Raw genomic sequence first — 17,971 nt, forward strand, 5'->3', positions numbered from 1 at the left:
GGTGGGGGCGCATTCCCTTGTTTGTAGCACTGTGACAAAGAACGAACCTGAGGCTCCTGAGAGAGGAGAACCTCGGCCTTGCAGCCAGAGGAATCCTTAGAAAAGATCGGTTACGGTATAGAGATCTGGAAGTGAGTGGTATAGAGGTAGGAGGAAGATACGGGGGAGAATGGAAGAGCGAAATCATACCAGGAGAGAGAGGACAGAAAGAGAAAATAGCGCAGAATACAGTAAGGTGTGGAGATGCACAAATGGGACAGAAATGTGTAGGATAGAAAAATAAAACAACAAATTGTGCAGAAGCAGAGAAAAGAGAACACAGAAAGATGACAGCAACATACTGGCAGATCACTGATACTCCTTGAAGCTGCAACAGGCTTCCATACAAGCATTCAAGAATTTGAGCAGGATTTCAGACTGAATTTTTATGAAAGGTATTGCACAGTTCAAGATAGACCTGTTGCCTGGCAACCTCATTTGATACAGCCCAGGAGGATCCCTGAGGGCAGACAATGGAGATATCATACCGGTTTCTGAATTGACCATTGTTATTTTATTTTCCATTATTCAGCCACCACTTATAATACCATTTGTAGAGCTAATTCTTTGGTATTCTACTCCTGCAACTAGTAGTGCACTGATTGATGAGCCACCCATCATAACAGGCCCATAAGTGGCTGATATGGGTAAGGTGGTAATCAATAGCTTTTGATTGCCAAATCGGGAAAGCTGTTGGAAAGTATGCTAAAAAAAAACTAAGAGTCAATTTGTGTCAGGGAGAACAATGTTATTGGTGTAGGTATGTCATCCATTTGCCACTCACAGTTAAAATCTGATGTGCGAGTTTCATGGCCTATTAGTGAAGATTAGGACCAGTTTAATACACAGGATGAAAGGCGGAGCCTATGCTGTTGCAATGAGAAACACTTCATGCATAACTAGAAGCAATAAGTAAGTGAGCACCTCAGTCATCAAGCACACACCAAACCTTATTACTAGGTTTAGATAAACTGTATGATTTATTTATGCACTGGAAAGACCATGCAGCCATAGAAACAAACTATTAAATACGGTGATACATTTGACACTTTATGCATGATATGTACTTTTACACAATGTGCTGTTAGTAGAAACTCTGTGGAAATGCATGACCGGACCGGTAAGCAGCAAATCACAATGTTACAACAAAAACATTTATCAAATCAGAACCAGCTCCAGAAAAACTGATTGGTGCATCCCTGCCTACAACATTCATCAGTGTATATTTGTGTGCAGTGTTTTGTTTTGTTTTGCCATACCTGTCTTTCCTTCGCTCCCCTATTGGCACAGGGCTAACAGAGATCCGCGGTAACGTGGAAATGGAGCCCTGTGATTGGCTACTGGCAAAGGAAGAAGTCTCCAAATTGAGAGGCGATTGTGGAGGTGTGATGAGGCTGGGACTGCTACACTCTGAGTGGGACAGAGAACCTGGGTTGGCGGGGTGGGGGACAGAAAGGGAAAGAATAAGGGCATGTACGATTCTAAGGCCCCATTAACTCCTGTCATTAACATGTATCTGTCTACAGCAGAAGAGGTTTATGCCAAGCTCACACTACATGACTGTCAAAGTCATCAGATTGCTGTACTATTCACACAACACAACTTGCTATCATGTAATAAGGAATCTTCTCACTGTGGTTTGCACATTATATGACTGAACGGTGACAGTAAGGGTCACACATGACAAGATCTTTCACCAGGAGGAATCCGCATGGAGTCTGTCTGGTCTCCAAACTACATTTTGTCACAAAAAACAGAAGTAACACTGGAAATGAGAGGGTGAAAGAATGGATCAGGATCCGCCTGTTGTTACTGACAGTGTAAAGTAGGTCTAAGAGTCATTACACGGTGGTGAGCCGAGGCCAAGCCACACAGGTTGAAACACGGCTGCAGACTTGTTGACACAGAGTGAGCTGCTTACACACTGATGATCAATACTGGTTAAACCAAATGCTCAAACAGACTTCAACCCTCACTGTTGCCCTGGGAATGACATTTAAGGTTGCTGCTTTTCCCAGCGATCAATTTCCTTCTGTCAAACTAAAGGCTTGTAAAACCTCAAATGGAAAATTTAAAAGAAATTGATATTGTACTACCCAGCCAGCATGCCTGAGGGTACAGAGCAGGATTGGGTGCTGGGAAAAGCAGAAACGAAGCAAAAACCTAAAGCTTAAGTTATAATCACTGACTAACAGTTAAATCTTCAGGGTTTTGGGTGTTTTATACTTCTGCTGTGACAGTGGTGTTTTCACTGGTGAATACAGTACCTCTGTCTGAACCCAGCATGGAACGAGGGTAGCGGGGAGTGGAGGGGATTTTGATCCTTTCTGTGCGATACTGGACGTTATTGGAGGAACCTGGCAGAAGGAGACACAATACAGTAGTGAGTGCTTTGACCAAATATCTGAAATGACAAAGGGAAGGTGAGCGGGTGTGTACGTGCGTGCATGCGTGATATGTCAGACTGACCGAGCCGTGCACTGGAAGGCAGTGAGTTTGTACCGTGTGAAGCTCTGCTGCTGCGTGACGATGATGAGGATTCAGAATAGTCGCCTGCACGCTTCTGCTGGCTCAGGTCCAGACTCAGACGACCTTGGTGCTGTGGGCTGAACACACACAAACAAAAATCATGTATACAATGCTCATATACATGCATCATCAATCATTAACTTTTGGCACAATGTCCCTCCATGGTGGTGAACTGTAGGCATGATGGAGGAGTATCTTATGTCATCTCAATTCTAGTGAAAATGTCAAGTAACCATGTAATGTGAATACATATATTATTTATTGAATTGTTGAAACTACTTCGAAGTAACTTATGTACATGCTGCTAGCACTGCGTATTTTACTCAGGTTGTCCAAAGATTATTTCCTGTGTAGCAGTAGATAATCTGCCTGTATCTGAGATTACTGCGCCTGTGGCTGATTAATCTGGTTTACAGTGTAACAGCTCTGAACAGATTTTATTGGCACTGTCAACCAGGACAGGTGCGACCCAACAGGCAGATAGATACTTCTGACATTTCTCAATAGCAGAGCATGTAGAGGATTTCCTGCCGCAACAGATGTGCCTGTGTTAGAGTTTGACCATATTGCACTTCACCATACACATGGATATCAAACATTATGGGCTTCAGTTTTAATATATCAGAATTTTTTTCACTTGACAACTAACCTAAATCTATATGCAATGTAAGTACACAACAACAATAAAGCAAAGCAACAGTAAGAAACAGAATATTGTCAACCCGAAAACCAATTAAACGAAGTGACTTTCTCCTTGAGGACAGGACTTGTACTAGCCATCTTAACAAAAAAAATCTATGTAATCCCTTGCTTGCACCAACAATTTAAGAACCACTGACCTAAGCCATCAGTTTTGAAGGATGGGTCATGGGGATCATGACCGTGTGTCAGGTGGTTACCTGGTGTGGGTGTGCTGGTGGCAGATCTGGGAGGCGACAGACGGGCAATTGCTGGTGTGAACGCGGTGACTGCGCACTGTGTACACTGGATTTCTCATCACAGCTGTCACAGCAGGGCAAGGGGCCAGACCCCGGTGGGCTGAATCTGACACGAAAGACAGGTTGACATTTGTAATCATCTGTTTTTGTAATCAATATATTTTTCCCCAACATCACTTGCACACTAAGGGAAATTTTGATGTTTTGCTGTTGCAGGATGTAAAACACGAAAAGCAACTCCTGTTACAGTAAAGCATGAATGGAGAAAGAAATGTGCTCTCTTTAAGCTTGATCTCTCACACTACATTTTTAGCATTAAGCAAATCACTGACAGCTAATATTTCTGTTTTAGACTGTTGTTTTTTCCATTACATATCCTTGGAGCAGTATTGAAAATGTCTCTCAGTTATGTCCAAAGACTTGCTTTTGACTAGTTAGCTGCAGAATAACAAAAATACAGCACCAAAGAACAAAACAGCATCAGAAACATAACGTAAATCACAAATCCTAGGTTTTGAATAGTGCTAATGTGTTTTAGGCTGAAATTTCCCTTTAGTAAGAAGTGTGGTTAACAAACTAACAGTAATGCTAACTTCCCAGTCTGGGATCAATAAAGTATACCTATCTACCTATCTATCTATCTATCAATACTACTACCGACATTACATAATTACCTTTTCCATGATAGGCTGAATCCTAGATCTACCACTTGTTACCTTATTGTGAATATATTTGATGATGAGCTTACAGCATTTCCTATCCAGTCAATTCGTATTTGCCGTGATTCCAGCCTACTCAGGCTAGAATATTCAAGTGTGCTTTTAAGCATGAATGTCAATGTAAATACTGTGTACAGAAGGTTGTGTGAAACTCACTAGGAGGTAGGGTGCCATTGTAGACTGTGGGGACGAAGCCTACACTGTGCCTATGGGAGCGGTTGGGGGAGGAGCGCAGCATATCCCTGGGCTCTGGAGAATGCTCGTCATTGGAGTAGCTCTGTTTGGATGTGACAAGTAAAGAAATGGTAAATGGTCAACTGACAGATACAAAATGGTCACCATTTTTTCCAATACACCATCATTTCTTAGGTTAGAAATCCTCTGTGCCTTGCTGGAACCAAGTAGGCCTACCACTGTAAGAGGAGTGACAGCATGAACATCCCAAAACACTAAAATGAAAGTCTATCCCCACTTCTTCCTCTTGTATGCTCTGAGGCTAAGGGAGGTGGCGAGGCGAGGCTCTCTGAGCCTCAGGCACTGACTCAGCTTTCTGGGCTGGGTGGCTGTTCCAGTGCAGAGGTATCAATCACTCCAACATGCTGGCTAGGAGGCAAGATCCAGAGGCATAACTATGACAGGGCTGTAAATTCTACTACAAAACGGACATAGTGTTTCTGGTCCAGTGGGATGATTTGAAATGTTGGCCCCATTTTGTATTTGAACACTTCTCAAGTGCATCCTTCCTTCATCTCTACATTAAATGAGTTTCTGTTCAAGCCAGCCTGAACAGGTGCAGGCATAAGACATTTTTCAGAAGATGCTTTTCAGAAATTTGCACAGGGGAGCTACAGTTACAAATGAGCTAAATTAAGATTCTAGATCTGGGTTTAAGGTCTCAAACGAACTCACCTGGAAGGTGGGGAGTGTGATAGTCTGAGGAGTCATCCTGCGTCGGAGGGCGGGAGCAGATTTGGGGCGTGGTCTCTTCACCTCTGGTTCCTCGCCTCTGGTTCGGCCAATGTCCTCGTCACATGACTTCCTTGAGGTCAGGACCTTGCCATCCAGGAAATAGTGGTTTCCATTCCTGTCCCTTTCTCGCTCGTTCCTCTCTCTACTTTCTCCTGTTACCATGGAGATGGCGGCCTCTCCCTTGCCATCTGATGTGATAGTGCAGTCAGAGGCAGAGCTGCTTTGATGTTTGTGTTTGAATTTAAAGGAGTCACTGCGAGTGGGTGGGGTGGGAGGGGTAGGGGTTGGGGTGGATGAGGAGGAGAGGGATTCGGCCTTCGAAGGCTGTGGGGAGTGGGACGCTGCTGCAGCCACAGCTGCTATCTGATTGGCTGCCATGTACTCCATCTTTGAGGAGGGTGTTTCGGGCCGTTTGAAGGTGTCTGGATCAAAGATGGACTTCCTTTGCTTGGGTGATTTGTAGATAGACAACTGTGTTGCTGCTGTGACTGGACTGGTGTTCTCTGGCGCTACCGACATGCCCCCCACCATCACTTTGGGCCATGTCCCCCCACTGTGCTTCTTCTCCAGCGTGGTCTCCACTGTGATGCAGTCTGAGGGAGAGACAGGGTCATAGGGCAAGGAGGATGGGGCCTTGGTGTAGGGGCAGCACTCCTGGAAGGCACTGGGGCCGTAGCGGTCAGTAGCCAAGTCAGAGGCGGGCCGGAGGCTAGTGGCATGGAGGGAGCCAGTGGAGAAAGGCTTCCTGATGTCCCTGAACACCCCCACCTCATCGGCTTCACCTCTGACCTTCCTGCGCTCCCCAGAGATGTTATTTGTGCTGGTGCTGCCAACATCAGGGCAGAAGATGTCTGTCTGCGTGGAGCTGTTGTGTTTGAGGTTGCGGCTGTTCCGGGAGTGAACTTCTGACAGGCGCCCATTGGACTTCTCCGATGACTCACGCAAGCTCTCAAAGATGTTCTGGCCTGATGTGCTGTGAGGGAAGAACTGTGGACAAGGCAAAAGAAGGAATAAGCTGCAGCAAACTAGCATTACCAATTCTTCTTAATCAACAGAACTTTGGGTGAAACAAACCACAGCATTACTTTGCAATTCAAACGCATCATCATATGTGGAGATCCAATTAGTTGTAACAAATCCGAGGAGGTAAAGTAGGAAAACTGCTATCTAGGGCAAGCAGAAGTCAAAGCAGCCCTTGAAGATATGCAGCAGAAGTGAAGTGGTAAAGGAGCTCAGAAAGGGAGATGTCTGTGGCCCACCTTCATGAGAGAGAGGCTGAGTGAATCTCTGCAGTTCCTCAACAGAGCCTCACACTCTGTTACAGATTTGTTATCCAGAGCAATGCCATTTATCTGTGGAGTAAAGAAAGACATTGGAAATAAGGACAGGGCCTTATTTCAATAGTGGAAAAATGCATTCCTTATTGTTTTTGTATTTCTCTCTGTGTTGTGTGCGTGGTGTGTGGTGGGGGACAAACAAACACACAGGTGATGCATCTTCTGGACCAGAGAGTGCCTGGGGCCTGAGATGTGTCTCACTCTGTCGCAGTGGGGAAACCACAAGAAATCTAGGCCAGCCATTTTTCAATCTAAAGAATCCTCACACTCCAATCTGCACATTTCCATCACAATAGGCTTGAGCTGAGGGGTGTTTTAAAAAAAAAATACTACTGGACAGAGATGGAGATGGAGAGGGGAAACCGGAATATATAATCAAGACTTTTTTTTTATACCATAATATTGACTAAAGAACTTTCTGCGTTATCCTAAAAGACTTCTGATACATTTGCCTCAGTTGGGAAAAGAAACAGCCACCTCTAAGCCATGGGGTTAAGCTACGCATGTTAAACTGCAGCCCATGCATATTTCATTATGGATTCAGCACTGTAGACTCAATCTCTTTTTTTGAAAACACAATTAAGCATTTAATAAGTTATATATAACCTGATACGGTAATGTAATTAACAACCACAAGGACACGATATAATACGATACACTTCCACGATTAAGATCTCTTAACGCATCATCGTCTTACCGTTCCTACCATTGCTAATTGCTGTTGCAGCTGAGCTATCATCTAGCATATCAGTTCTCCTGGCTAAAGAGATGTAGCTAAACAGTGAGCAGAGAGATATCAAAGCCATCTGGTTTTATTAAGCAGTGCACGCTTAAGTTTGAAATAACAGGGGGATTAAGACTTCTGCTGCTGCAGCTGGCAGGTTAGAAAACGAGCCAAGGTCACTTTTCAGACAGACAGAGATGACAGAGATGCAGATGCATAGTTCCATTTCTGACACTTTTCTCTTTACTGTCTATTCCCCAACTCTGAAGTGTGGATATACTGGAGCTGTGTGCGAGTACAGCTCCACCTAGCCCTCCAAAGCTGCAATGGTGTCTGAGGATTTAATCAAAAAGAGGAGACTCTCCACTTTTTCCATTTCACGTACTCAACAAAATCCTGTCTTATCTGGGTGTGGAGTGTGGATATTGGAAAGGAACAAGGCCTGGATCAGAGAGCCCAGGAAACCTGTGTGAGCTGTACTTTGGTGTACGCGCAGGAGGAAAGTGGAAATTTTAAAGAAGATGACACTCACCGCAATCAGTCTGTCTCCAACTGTCAGAGAGCCTTCCCTGGCTGCCGGACTGCCCTGGACAACGGCAGTAACAAACACCCCGCTCTCCAGACCAATACCACTGTCTTGAATGCAGAGGAGAGCATGTGGTGACAAACAAGAAAACACAGAATAGCACTGAATCATCAGCATAAGATAAAAAGTCACATTAAACATCAGTGACTCAAGGACCATAGGAGAGTGTACAAATTCATCTGAACTACTATAACTACAAGCTATTTTATGAAAAGGCTTGGACTTATGTGATAATACTGAATACTGTGCAGCTATATGCAATATTTTCTACAAAACTGAACACTAGCCAGCACTGCAGCTAGTGGCAACTTACCCTTACCTATATAAGGATTAACAGATGCACAGAGTAAAAGTTATAGCATGCATAGGTAGTTTTGACTGATATGCAACGTGTGTACATAAAACATTAAAGGAGTTTTTAGAGTAAGAATTAGAATAGAGTAAAACCAAACCCATTACATCTTCTAAAATGTTCAGTTGATATTATGTTAAGTTAGGTTGGGTTGGGTGTTCACCTCCCTGCTTGAAATATCCTGATAATATCACCACAATGTTTTGATGACAAAATATTGTGATGTTAAATTTTGGGTGTCGTCCAAGCCAAATATGCAAAACCAGTCAGTGATGTATTTAGATAATGAGAAGCTGAATTATTGAGCACTACAATATACCTTTGTGTCCAATGAGGTTGATGTGAACAGGAGTGACCAGTCTTCCGCCAAGGGACTTTCTCCTTCGGACCACCATGTTGATCAAGCCTCCACCATTCAGCACTGCCTTTACCACCTGCTTCCTGTCCTTGTTGGTCAGGTCGATGTCATTAATCTTCAGCAACCAATCATTCACTCTGGAAAGAAAGAGCAGGACAATGAGGAACAAAAAGAAGTGCTGCACAAATAAAATGGGATAGCCTCTTGTGGCGGTTCTCACCTTAGCCTTCCATCTGCAATACTTCCTTTGTCCACTCTTGTCACAAATATTCCACAGTCTCCTGGTAAATATGGATCATTTACCCCTTCAGCGATATCAAACCCAAGTGCCTTCAAATCCATGTCTTCCTGTGAACAGAAAAAACATAAATGCCGCTTGGTGAATTTGAGAAATTCTGGCTAACAGTGTCTTTGCAGCCACTCGAACTTCAGCATTTTCAAGTTTGTGGGATTCTTTGGATATTTGCAGGCTCTCAGGAGACTGCTGTGTCACCGTATCGCTGTTGGTAATGAGAGTTGAGCGCTAGTCTTACCCTGTCTTTCTCAAACTCCACCACCTCCGTCTCCCACTCCAGGGAGTCTGTGTCGATGGCCGAGTCGTGAGAGCTGTGGGCCATGAGCTGACAGAACCGGGCCTCCTTCTCCAGCTGGCTCTCCATCTTCTCCCTAAATATAGGAGGACACCACACACAAGAGTCAAAGGTCAGTCACTTGAGAAAGACGGGGCAGAGAAAACAAAAAGAGAAATAAAATACTCCATATATCATAGTATATATTTCAATTGATTAAATAAGTTAGCTACTTCAGTGTGATCCATACAATATTATAGCAAATCAAGAATTATGCAGAATTCTCACTGACCTATGAGATTTTGCATTTGTGGGGACAGTAGGTGTTCAGGCATTTACAAACTATATCCATTTTACCTTAACTCAAGCTCACTCTATGCACTCAACCCATTTTCCACTTCTTCTTTGACTGCAACAAACACATTCTGCAGGGTGGTTTGGACAGTCAAATTTATATCTATTTGTAAGAAATCTAAAAGTAGAGTGGACACAATGCCCTGCTGTCACAAAGATGTATGGTGCCCTAGTACTGAGGAATGCCTGGAGGGTATCTTTGGCATTAAAACCCCAATTTTACATGGTTCTTTAAAGAGAGGCAGTAGGAGGACCTCTCAAAGTCACACCATACTGCGTATTGCATAGTTGACCCCATCTTGGCATGTAAAACACACTTTGGCCAGCAGAGGGGGCTATTACACACAATATTAGCAAGTTCCCATGAAGAGAGACAAGAGAATAGAGAAACAGAATGTGTGTATGGTGTATGTGTGTGTCCAAAACACTGACGTTTTTGGGATTACACTTCTAATCTGGGCATGCAGAAACGGTGCCAGACAAACCGAGCTCCATGATGTCCACAAAGGCAGAGTATCAGAGCTTACGCCGTGCCACACACTGAGTACAACAGCTTACAGAGACAAAGCGCTAGGATGCACAAAGTTGGCCCCGTAAAAGGAATATTGTTCTAGCTTACTCAAATACAGAAGGATTTTCCTTAGACAGCTTATACTATTCTCCTAACGTTCCTCTAATTTTAATCATCGCTGAATATAGAGGATGTTTGCTCCGTAAGAGCCATGACAAAGACTCTCACTTAAGCTCCTTGAGCTCTCGCGACGCGTCGTTTTTCTGCTTCCTCATGTCATCCAGATTCCGCAGGGCATCGGCCAGATCACTGACTGCCCGGTCCCTTTCCCTTCGCAGGTTATCACACAGAGTCCTGAGGAAGGGGAGGGGAGGGGAGAAGTGGAGAGACAAGACAACAGAGGAGGGAAAGCAGATATAAGCTGGTGTCTTTGACAGATGTGAGCTCTCAGAGATCGATCGTTGACACTGTCTCACACCCTGTGAGCCTGTGAAGACAAACCGATAAGCAAACTGACCGAATGCTCTCCCTCTCAGCCACTATCTTGTCCCTCTCCTGGAAGGCCCAGTCCCGTCGACATTTAGCCACCTCGGCCTCCTGTGTAGCCTCCTTCAGCTCCTGGGACATGGCCTCATACTGTTTCCTCAGCATCTCAATCTCCTTGTTGGCCCGCTCCATGTCCAGGGTGGCTGAGTCTTGTTTCTAATAACATCGGGGTAAACATGATTACACAGTGATTTTGAGAACAGTGATAGGTGTTCAAATAGTGTCTTATAAATAGGATGATGAAAAAAATGACAAAACACTTGCAAGTAGTGCTAAGGGATATATCAATATTATATTGATACTGCCATTTAAGACTAGATATTGTCTGGGATTATGGATTATAGGAGTATTTTGATAGTGTAAAAGTGTTGTTTTTTTCCTGTTTCTTGGGCATATCTGCTTTATTTGATAGTGACAGTTGACAATTTTATGAAATGACCAAGCTGTTCATTTGTTTGACACCAGCTGGTCATATCAACACGACTTATGACTGTCATCCCTACAATATAAATACATATATTCGGTCAAGGGTATCATATTTAGTTTTGTCAGTATCATCTGTGTTTTGAGATATCAATTGTCCATTTGGCGCCCACTGCACTCCTGACCAGCATGGAAGGGGCTTTCCTCGCTGTCATCCTTACAATGATGAGATATGTGTTATGACATTTCAGGTCAGAGGGTGTCTTTTTTGTTTTATATATGCTGTGGGCCTGTAAAGCCCTTTGAGACTGTAAATAGTGATTAAGGGCTATAAATAAACCAGAATTTGAACCTTACTTACAATCAACAGACAATATCCAGACTGTGATGGTTGACTGACATGGGAAAAAAATATTTGTGTTTAAGAATTAAGCATTTTTAGCCTGCAAAGGACACTAGTAAGAGGGCCCTCTAATGGCCTGGTAGAGGTGTGAAATGCTGCTGCACTTGGCTGAAGGCCTAAATCTGCTTTAGGGTCAGGCCACTGACATAATCCAATGACTGACAGCTTACAGGATCTGCTAAGCTCTTTATCATGAGTCCAACCTTTGACTTGATACTGTCACATCCAAAGCAGTGTAGGGGAAACAGTTTTGATATCTGTGTCTGTGTGTTTGCTACCTGTCTGGCCTGGTAGTACTCTCGTAGCAGCTGATCCCTTTGGATGATAGCCTCTGTCCTCTCCTTGCGGGCCACGTCCCTCTCCTCCCGCACCGTCTCGATGTCCTTGCAAGCCTGGCTCAGCTCCTTCTGGGCCTCGGCCTTGTCCTTCACCTCATGGCAGTACTTCTCCAGCAGCTCGTTCCTCTCGCAGATGGCCCTGTCGCGGTCCACCAATGACGAGTTCAACTCCTGCCACAGAACAAAGAGGGGAAAATGGAACGAGGGCATTTCAGCAATATGAGTCATTAATGCAATGTGAAGAAGAAATGATTTGTGGGCCAGTGTAGAGTGATCCAGCACTAGTTATGAATCTCTATTGTCTTGTGTACTGTGTGTTCAAAAATATCCTTCAAAAAGGAGGAGTCTGAGCCAGCTATTTTTGTGTTGTGTCCTGGTTGAAAATGGTTTCTGATTCATCGACTGGCAAATGGATGCATGGCCTAATTCATGATAAGGCTAACAGACAAGCTGAGAAGCTGATATAGCATTCTGGCGGAGGAAATTCTTTAAACTGAAATTGATTGACAGATATTGATGGATACGGTGGTAGGAAAGGTGGATCATGTGTCTGCTTCAGGAACTGTGAGAGACTTACTCCTACAGCCTCTTGTGTCAGGGAAAAGAAAGAAACAAATGAAAATCATTACTACTTATTAAGTCTTTCATTTAACAGACCAAAAAAAAAAAAGTTGGACTCAGTGAATCAGACAAGTATCATCAATATGTCAGCCAAGAACTTCTGTTACATAATAACCATTAAAAGCAATTTATTGTAATTTTGTGCCAATTTGTCAGAATAGTTGTCACTGTTCATTTTTTTTCTTACAAATTGTGAATCTCATTTTGGAGAAGGGCTGAACAATTAAAATATTGTCAAAAGCACAGTCTACCAATGGCAGCAGCTACAATTTTTGATAAGGCTAAAATGCGTGACAAAATACTTTGATACATGAGGTTTTGTGGTTCTATAGAGATGCATCTGACCCACAAATCGTATTCTCCAGACTTAAGAAAACATGTTTGCAAAATTATTATTATTTTTTTTTTACATACAGTATTCATATACAGTATATTTGTGCTGGAATACTTTATTAATACCTTAAAGAGACATTCAACTGTAAAACACATTAAGACTGTTTAGACATAAATGGCGTTTTCCAGGTTCTGATGACAAAATTTTGTTTCCTTTGCTTTCTTATTATAAAAAGGTTAGATGGTGCATTTTTTGCATTTGTTGAATGCTAATTGTAATCAGTATATATGATTTTATCGACGCCTGCAAAACTATGAGGGTTGAAACTTCCTTTAATGGATAGACAACTGCTACTGGTTAAGAGTAAATAGATGTAGTGACGTACAACACACTTTCTTGTGCCTGATGATACCTGTCTGAGAGCCTCCAGCTCCTCACTGGCCACCACCCTCTCTGAAGAGGTGTTTTTGAGCCGCGCCTCGGCAGCCTCCAGCTCCGTCTGCAGCTTGTCCACCTCCTTGATCACTTGGTCCCTCTCACTCATGATGAGACGATACTCATTGAACACCGAGTCCCTCTCCTCCTTGTACTTCTCACAGTCCTTGGCCGCCTTAAGCTGGAAGTTTTTGTAGCGTGTCACTTCTGACTGCAACCGCTCCATCTCTCTCTGCAACTCCTTGTTCTGGGCTGAGGACTTGTTCAGCTCCTGCTGCACTGAATCAAACCTGGAGAGGGAAGACGGAGGCAGTGAGGGTATATGGGAACATTTTTATTACACACCTATATAAAATTACAGTGTGCTGGCTGCTGCTGGAGTGTAGCTGTGCCTCTTGTCAGCACTTGTTTCTATATATGTGCAGATGCTGGCCCATTGCCCCTTATGTTGCACTGAATCAAACCTGGTAGAGGACGGCAACAAGGATTTTGGTTTACAAATTTACTGCCTCCCCCATATAAAGTATTTCATGTTATTCCTGGTAGGGATGGAACAATATGTTTTTTGAGACTGATACCAGTATCTGTTAACTTCCCACCTGCATTATAGGTGGGAAATGTTTGTAGTACGAATGCAGGTACCGAACAGTTGAATCTTTTCTCTCTTAGGACATATATCTATCTATCTATTTATATCTATCTATCTCTATCTATATGTTGATAGTTTTTTTTTAACAAAAGACAATACTGCCTTTTAAAACAGACATCGCCAATGCCAATTATTCCTTATTCCTGGAATATACAGTGTTTAATATCATCATGTGTCTTGTTCACTTTATGTGTGTGCATGTGATGGTGCCATCACCTCCTCATTGAAGTGGAGTACTGCTGCTGGTAGTGCATGGCTGAGTCGCGCTGTTTGAGCAGTGCATCCAGCTGCTTCTGCAGCCGCCGGTTCTCCTCCTCTGCCTGCTCCAGGCGGCTCAGGTCTGTGTTATGGTTGGCCACCTTCTCGCTGTAGCGCTTGCTCAGGGCATCGTACTCCTTTTTTACACCCTCCAGCTTGTCCATGGCGGTGTCATACAGTTTGTTAAGCACCTCAGACGAGCCCTTCTCCCTCATTACCTGGCGAGAGCAAAAAAATTCAAGACATTGTACCAATACTGGTATCATCTGAAATGCTGTCACCCTAACATTAAGCAAAAATTTTCAAGTACTGGAATGTGTTATCAAATAGTATGCAGGTGGAAGACATCTGATGAGGTTTGACTGGGTCTGTATCTGCTGTGCACCAGTTAAGCAGCAGATGGCATCAATGGGTAGACATAGTCCTGTCCTGACAGCAAGGTGCAAGGAAATCCAGAGCCAGCCTGGATAATGACTCTCTGAAATTTGTAGAACTAGATTACAGCATATCCTTTAACACTACTGAATAGGCTACTGATGAGCAATCTAAACTGTCTGGCCTGCAGAATTACATTAGTATTATGTGTAAATTACCTCATTAAGACTGCATTTTTCACTGTATGTCAGACTGAACTGTCTCATTACTGGAGGTTTTGCTGATATTGTCTTGTGATTCCTGAGAGAGCTGGTTTGACCCGAGGGCAGTATTGACCTAATCTTCAGCACAGCCTCTGTGTGTTTGTGTGTGTGTGTGTGTACACACACTGATCATGCAGCTACACAGTTTGGGTCAAAGTGCCCTTTGCCCAAGCCAAAGCCCTTTTCTTCTATGCTTGCCCTTTTCACAAGTGCTCTGTATGCATTTCCCTGTGCTTGGCTGCCCTGTGCTCTCCGCCACTGCAGTGTTCCCATGGGAGCTGTGTGAGACAGTACTGCACAGCAGCCCAATACAGGTCACAGCACCCTTATACAACAGCTTGTAACACAGCACTCTGTATACAGAGGACAACAGGCATTCTTCTTTTGATGAGGCCAAGGACTCCTGTGAAATGTAAAACTTTAGCAAAAAAAAAAAAAGCCCACACCATCACTGAAAAAGTGCAGTACTGCAGCAATGGTGGAAGAATTGTTTTTTTTTTTTTTTTTTTTTCTTACAAGGTAGATGTTAGGCACTGCCTCTGTGTACCTGTTGTTGCTGCAGCCGGAGGTCCGCCACCTCTTTCTGGTCTTCACTGTGCAGTCTCTTCAGCTCCTCGCAGTTCTGTTTCAGATGGTTGTGCTCTCTGACCAGCTGGGTGTTGTCCCTCCTAAGGGCCTCCATCTCCTCCTTCAACTGCGACTGTTCGCCCAGCACCCGGCTGTGCAGCATGCTGGGGAGAGGCCACACACGCAGGTGGATAGGGAGTAAATATAGAGAGGGGTGTGTGTGCATACATCCATATAGCACATGCACAGACACGCTGGCAGACACCCATAACACACAGAATAGCAAACAGGAGGATTGATGATATTAAGTAAACAAGAGCTTACAATCAATCCATTCTGTAAGCATTATCTGGTGACATGTAAAAAGGTTCAAGTGAAACCAATTTCAAAACTGATTTTAATTGTGGCCAGTCGTAAAGAAAAGGAAAACCATGGAAAATTAATGACTTGAATGTAAACTGATAATTCATTGAAAATGATTGCTTTCCATACAATCACAGGCTTTTTGGAGGACTTGAGCATGGTGATAATCCATCTCATCCTGCCTTCGGTCTGTATAGTGAGGGCAAATGTTAAGCAGCACATATTAACTTTACAAGCCTAGATTTAATGTTTGGGATTAAGCTCCATGTGTGGAATAGCTTAATTGGATGTAGGTTTACTCTGAAAAGGGACATTTTAGCTAAAAGCCCACGAAGAACCTGTACATGTAGAACTGGTTTGCTTGATCAGACTTATAATTAACCTCAACTTGGCTGGCAACTTATCTTTGGCTCTAGCACTATTTTTTTTTTTTTTTTTTAAATCAGAGTTTTTTTCAAAACAACTAATATATGCTACGTGTCTATGCTCCAGAAATTTAGCCTAAGTGCTGTTAAGCTGAATGATTCAATCACATAAATGCCTCCATTTCCAAGCTTTTAAAACCATGCATGTATTTATGTAATGCCAACTCCCTTTCAATGTGAAAGCCAGCTGTAGCTCCGAGGGATGTTCTTTCAATTAGGTTAATTGCAACACCATGCCATTATTTTTTTTTTCGTATTCCAGTAAAACTATGCAATAAAATGTAATTATTTCTACACTAAAAAGCAGCAGGTGGTAGGTGTCAGAATGTTCATCCCTCAGTTAAACAACTGCACTTCAGTAACAAACACCAGCACCTTTCTTATATAGAAGCAAAATAACTTACAGCAGTAGGCTAGGGAGCAGCATTGCATTAAGCTAAATAATGCAGATAAATGCTTACAGTGGGAAGACTTAGAGGTCCTCACTAGCAAGGAAGAAGCAAAAAGAGGACAGAGAGAGAGAGAGAGAGAGAGAGAGAGAGAGAGAGAGAGAGAGAGAGAGAGAGAGAATACTCACTGGTAGAAGTCAGCCTCTTTGACAGCCTCCTCGCACCTCTTGAGTGTTTTGGTGTGCTGGTTCTGTAGAGACTGCAGGTCTGCCATGGCCCTCATGCACTGGCTTTTTAGACGCTCATAGTCATGGCTGGCTTTGGAATTTGGCCTTTAGGAGACAAGTAGCAAGAAATCACACCCTAGCCAGCGACCTCGTCTGCAAATGTGGCCAAGAGCCAGCTTAGATACAAGGATACAGCAAAACAAGGACATTGCTAACATTTCACTTTGCATGAGAATGTAGAAGTTTGTGTATTTAAAAATAAATAAATAAGATATCTACCATCAAAAAATAACATGTATTCCTATAATGACTGCTGGAAGATAAAGATAAGCATATCACTGGTTACTACTCAAGTTATGAGTCAAGACATGTGCTTATAAAGTAGATCAGAGTCATTTATGGTTTTCCAATAATGACTGGTGAATTTCAGGTGCTATTTCTTTTCCAAAATGAATGTAGATATTTTGAAATGAAGCCCTTTACAATGTCATCTGATTAAATATATATATACAAGTATAGAGCTCAGTAAAATCTACGCAGTGTGCACAATGTTGGCATCAGATGTATAAAACTTTATTCCTTGCAGCCTTGCTATCATCTGCTGCATATGAAATATTTGGGAAATGGGGCACATCAAATTTTAAAAAGCAGCCAAGAGCGTCAACCCCCCCTTTCCCCCAGGTAGAGTCACTATTATGCCTGACAGCAAAGAATTATGAGATAATGACATGGCACCCGGAACTGAGGACAGAGGCAACACTGAGACTGTGACAACCTAGAGAGTAAACACGCCGATCATAAAATCTGCCTGTATTGAGAGCAATGAATCTCAAGTCTGAATCAATCTTCAAGCCCTGGATCTCTTGTATTTCATTAAAGCAAAAAGAGTATTCATAAATCACAGTGGACTAATTCATAAGCATCAGCTAAATAAAAGTGTGACTTAGAAAAAAAAAACAAAAAAGAAAACTTGGCAGGCAGGCCCAGGTTTGTACCTGCAGTCATCGAAGGTGGTCCCAGGTGATGCCAGTGCCAGGCGCTTACGTAGATCGTCTCTCTCCCTGGTCACTTGACGGAGCTGGAACAAGATGGTGTCCAGGTTGTCGCCGGATGGCCGGTTGTCGTTCATTGCTGGGGGTGGGGAGGATGCTTCACCGTTCACAGGCGAACCTGCAAAAATGAGCACATTACCGAAGGCTAGGACTATTAACCGGTACACACCGGAAAAAGAGGATTCTTTATCAATGCACATCAACATTCAGAGATTGCATGATATACTGCATACTAGCCTGGGAAGATGCCAGTTAAATAAATTTATCTCAAATATATTGTCTGAGAGCATTAACCCTGACTCTACCAAAGAGACACTG

At 43.1% G+C, this 17,971-nt stretch overlaps 1 protein-coding gene across 3 annotated transcripts in view; it reads right to left on the reverse strand.

The window, feature by feature from the left end:
• Positions 1-17,971, reverse strand: part of dlg5a (discs, large homolog 5a (Drosophila)) — a 42,568-nt gene that overhangs the window by 13,269 nt on the left and 11,328 nt on the right. The window contains exons 3-22 of one of the 3 annotated variants that reach the window (XM_030070878.1): positions 17,597-17,771; positions 16,563-16,706; positions 15,178-15,361; positions 13,951-14,210; positions 13,063-13,375; positions 11,636-11,866; positions 10,503-10,687; positions 10,214-10,339; positions 9,085-9,217; positions 8,772-8,899; positions 8,513-8,688; positions 7,788-7,891; positions 6,454-6,546; positions 5,135-6,181; positions 4,382-4,502; positions 3,468-3,612; positions 2,509-2,645; positions 2,307-2,396; positions 1,299-1,467; positions 48-125 (exon numbers count right to left, since the gene is read on the reverse strand). In XM_030070878.1, coding sequence (XP_029926738.1) covers positions 48-125; positions 1,299-1,467; positions 2,307-2,396; positions 2,509-2,645; positions 3,468-3,612; positions 4,382-4,502; positions 5,135-6,181; positions 6,454-6,546; positions 7,788-7,891; positions 8,513-8,688; positions 8,772-8,899; positions 9,085-9,217; positions 10,214-10,339; positions 10,503-10,687; positions 11,636-11,866; positions 13,063-13,375; positions 13,951-14,210; positions 15,178-15,361; positions 16,563-16,706; positions 17,597-17,771 — 4,039 coding nt within the window. The remainder of the gene's footprint in view (positions 1-47; positions 126-1,298; positions 1,468-2,306; positions 2,397-2,508; positions 2,646-3,467; positions 3,613-4,381; positions 4,503-5,134; positions 6,182-6,453; positions 6,547-7,787; positions 7,892-8,512; positions 8,689-8,771; positions 8,900-9,084; positions 9,218-10,213; positions 10,340-10,502; positions 10,688-11,635; positions 11,867-13,062; positions 13,376-13,950; positions 14,211-15,177; positions 15,362-16,562; positions 16,707-17,596; positions 17,772-17,971) is intronic. The other 2 variants (XM_030070879.1, XM_030070880.1) reach the window with 2 other exon arrangements.

The sequence above is a fragment of the Myripristis murdjan genome, chromosome 15 (genome assembly GCF_902150065.1).
Source record: "Myripristis murdjan chromosome 15, fMyrMur1.1, whole genome shotgun sequence".
NCBI lineage: Eukaryota > Metazoa > Chordata > Actinopteri > Holocentriformes > Holocentridae > Myripristis > Myripristis murdjan.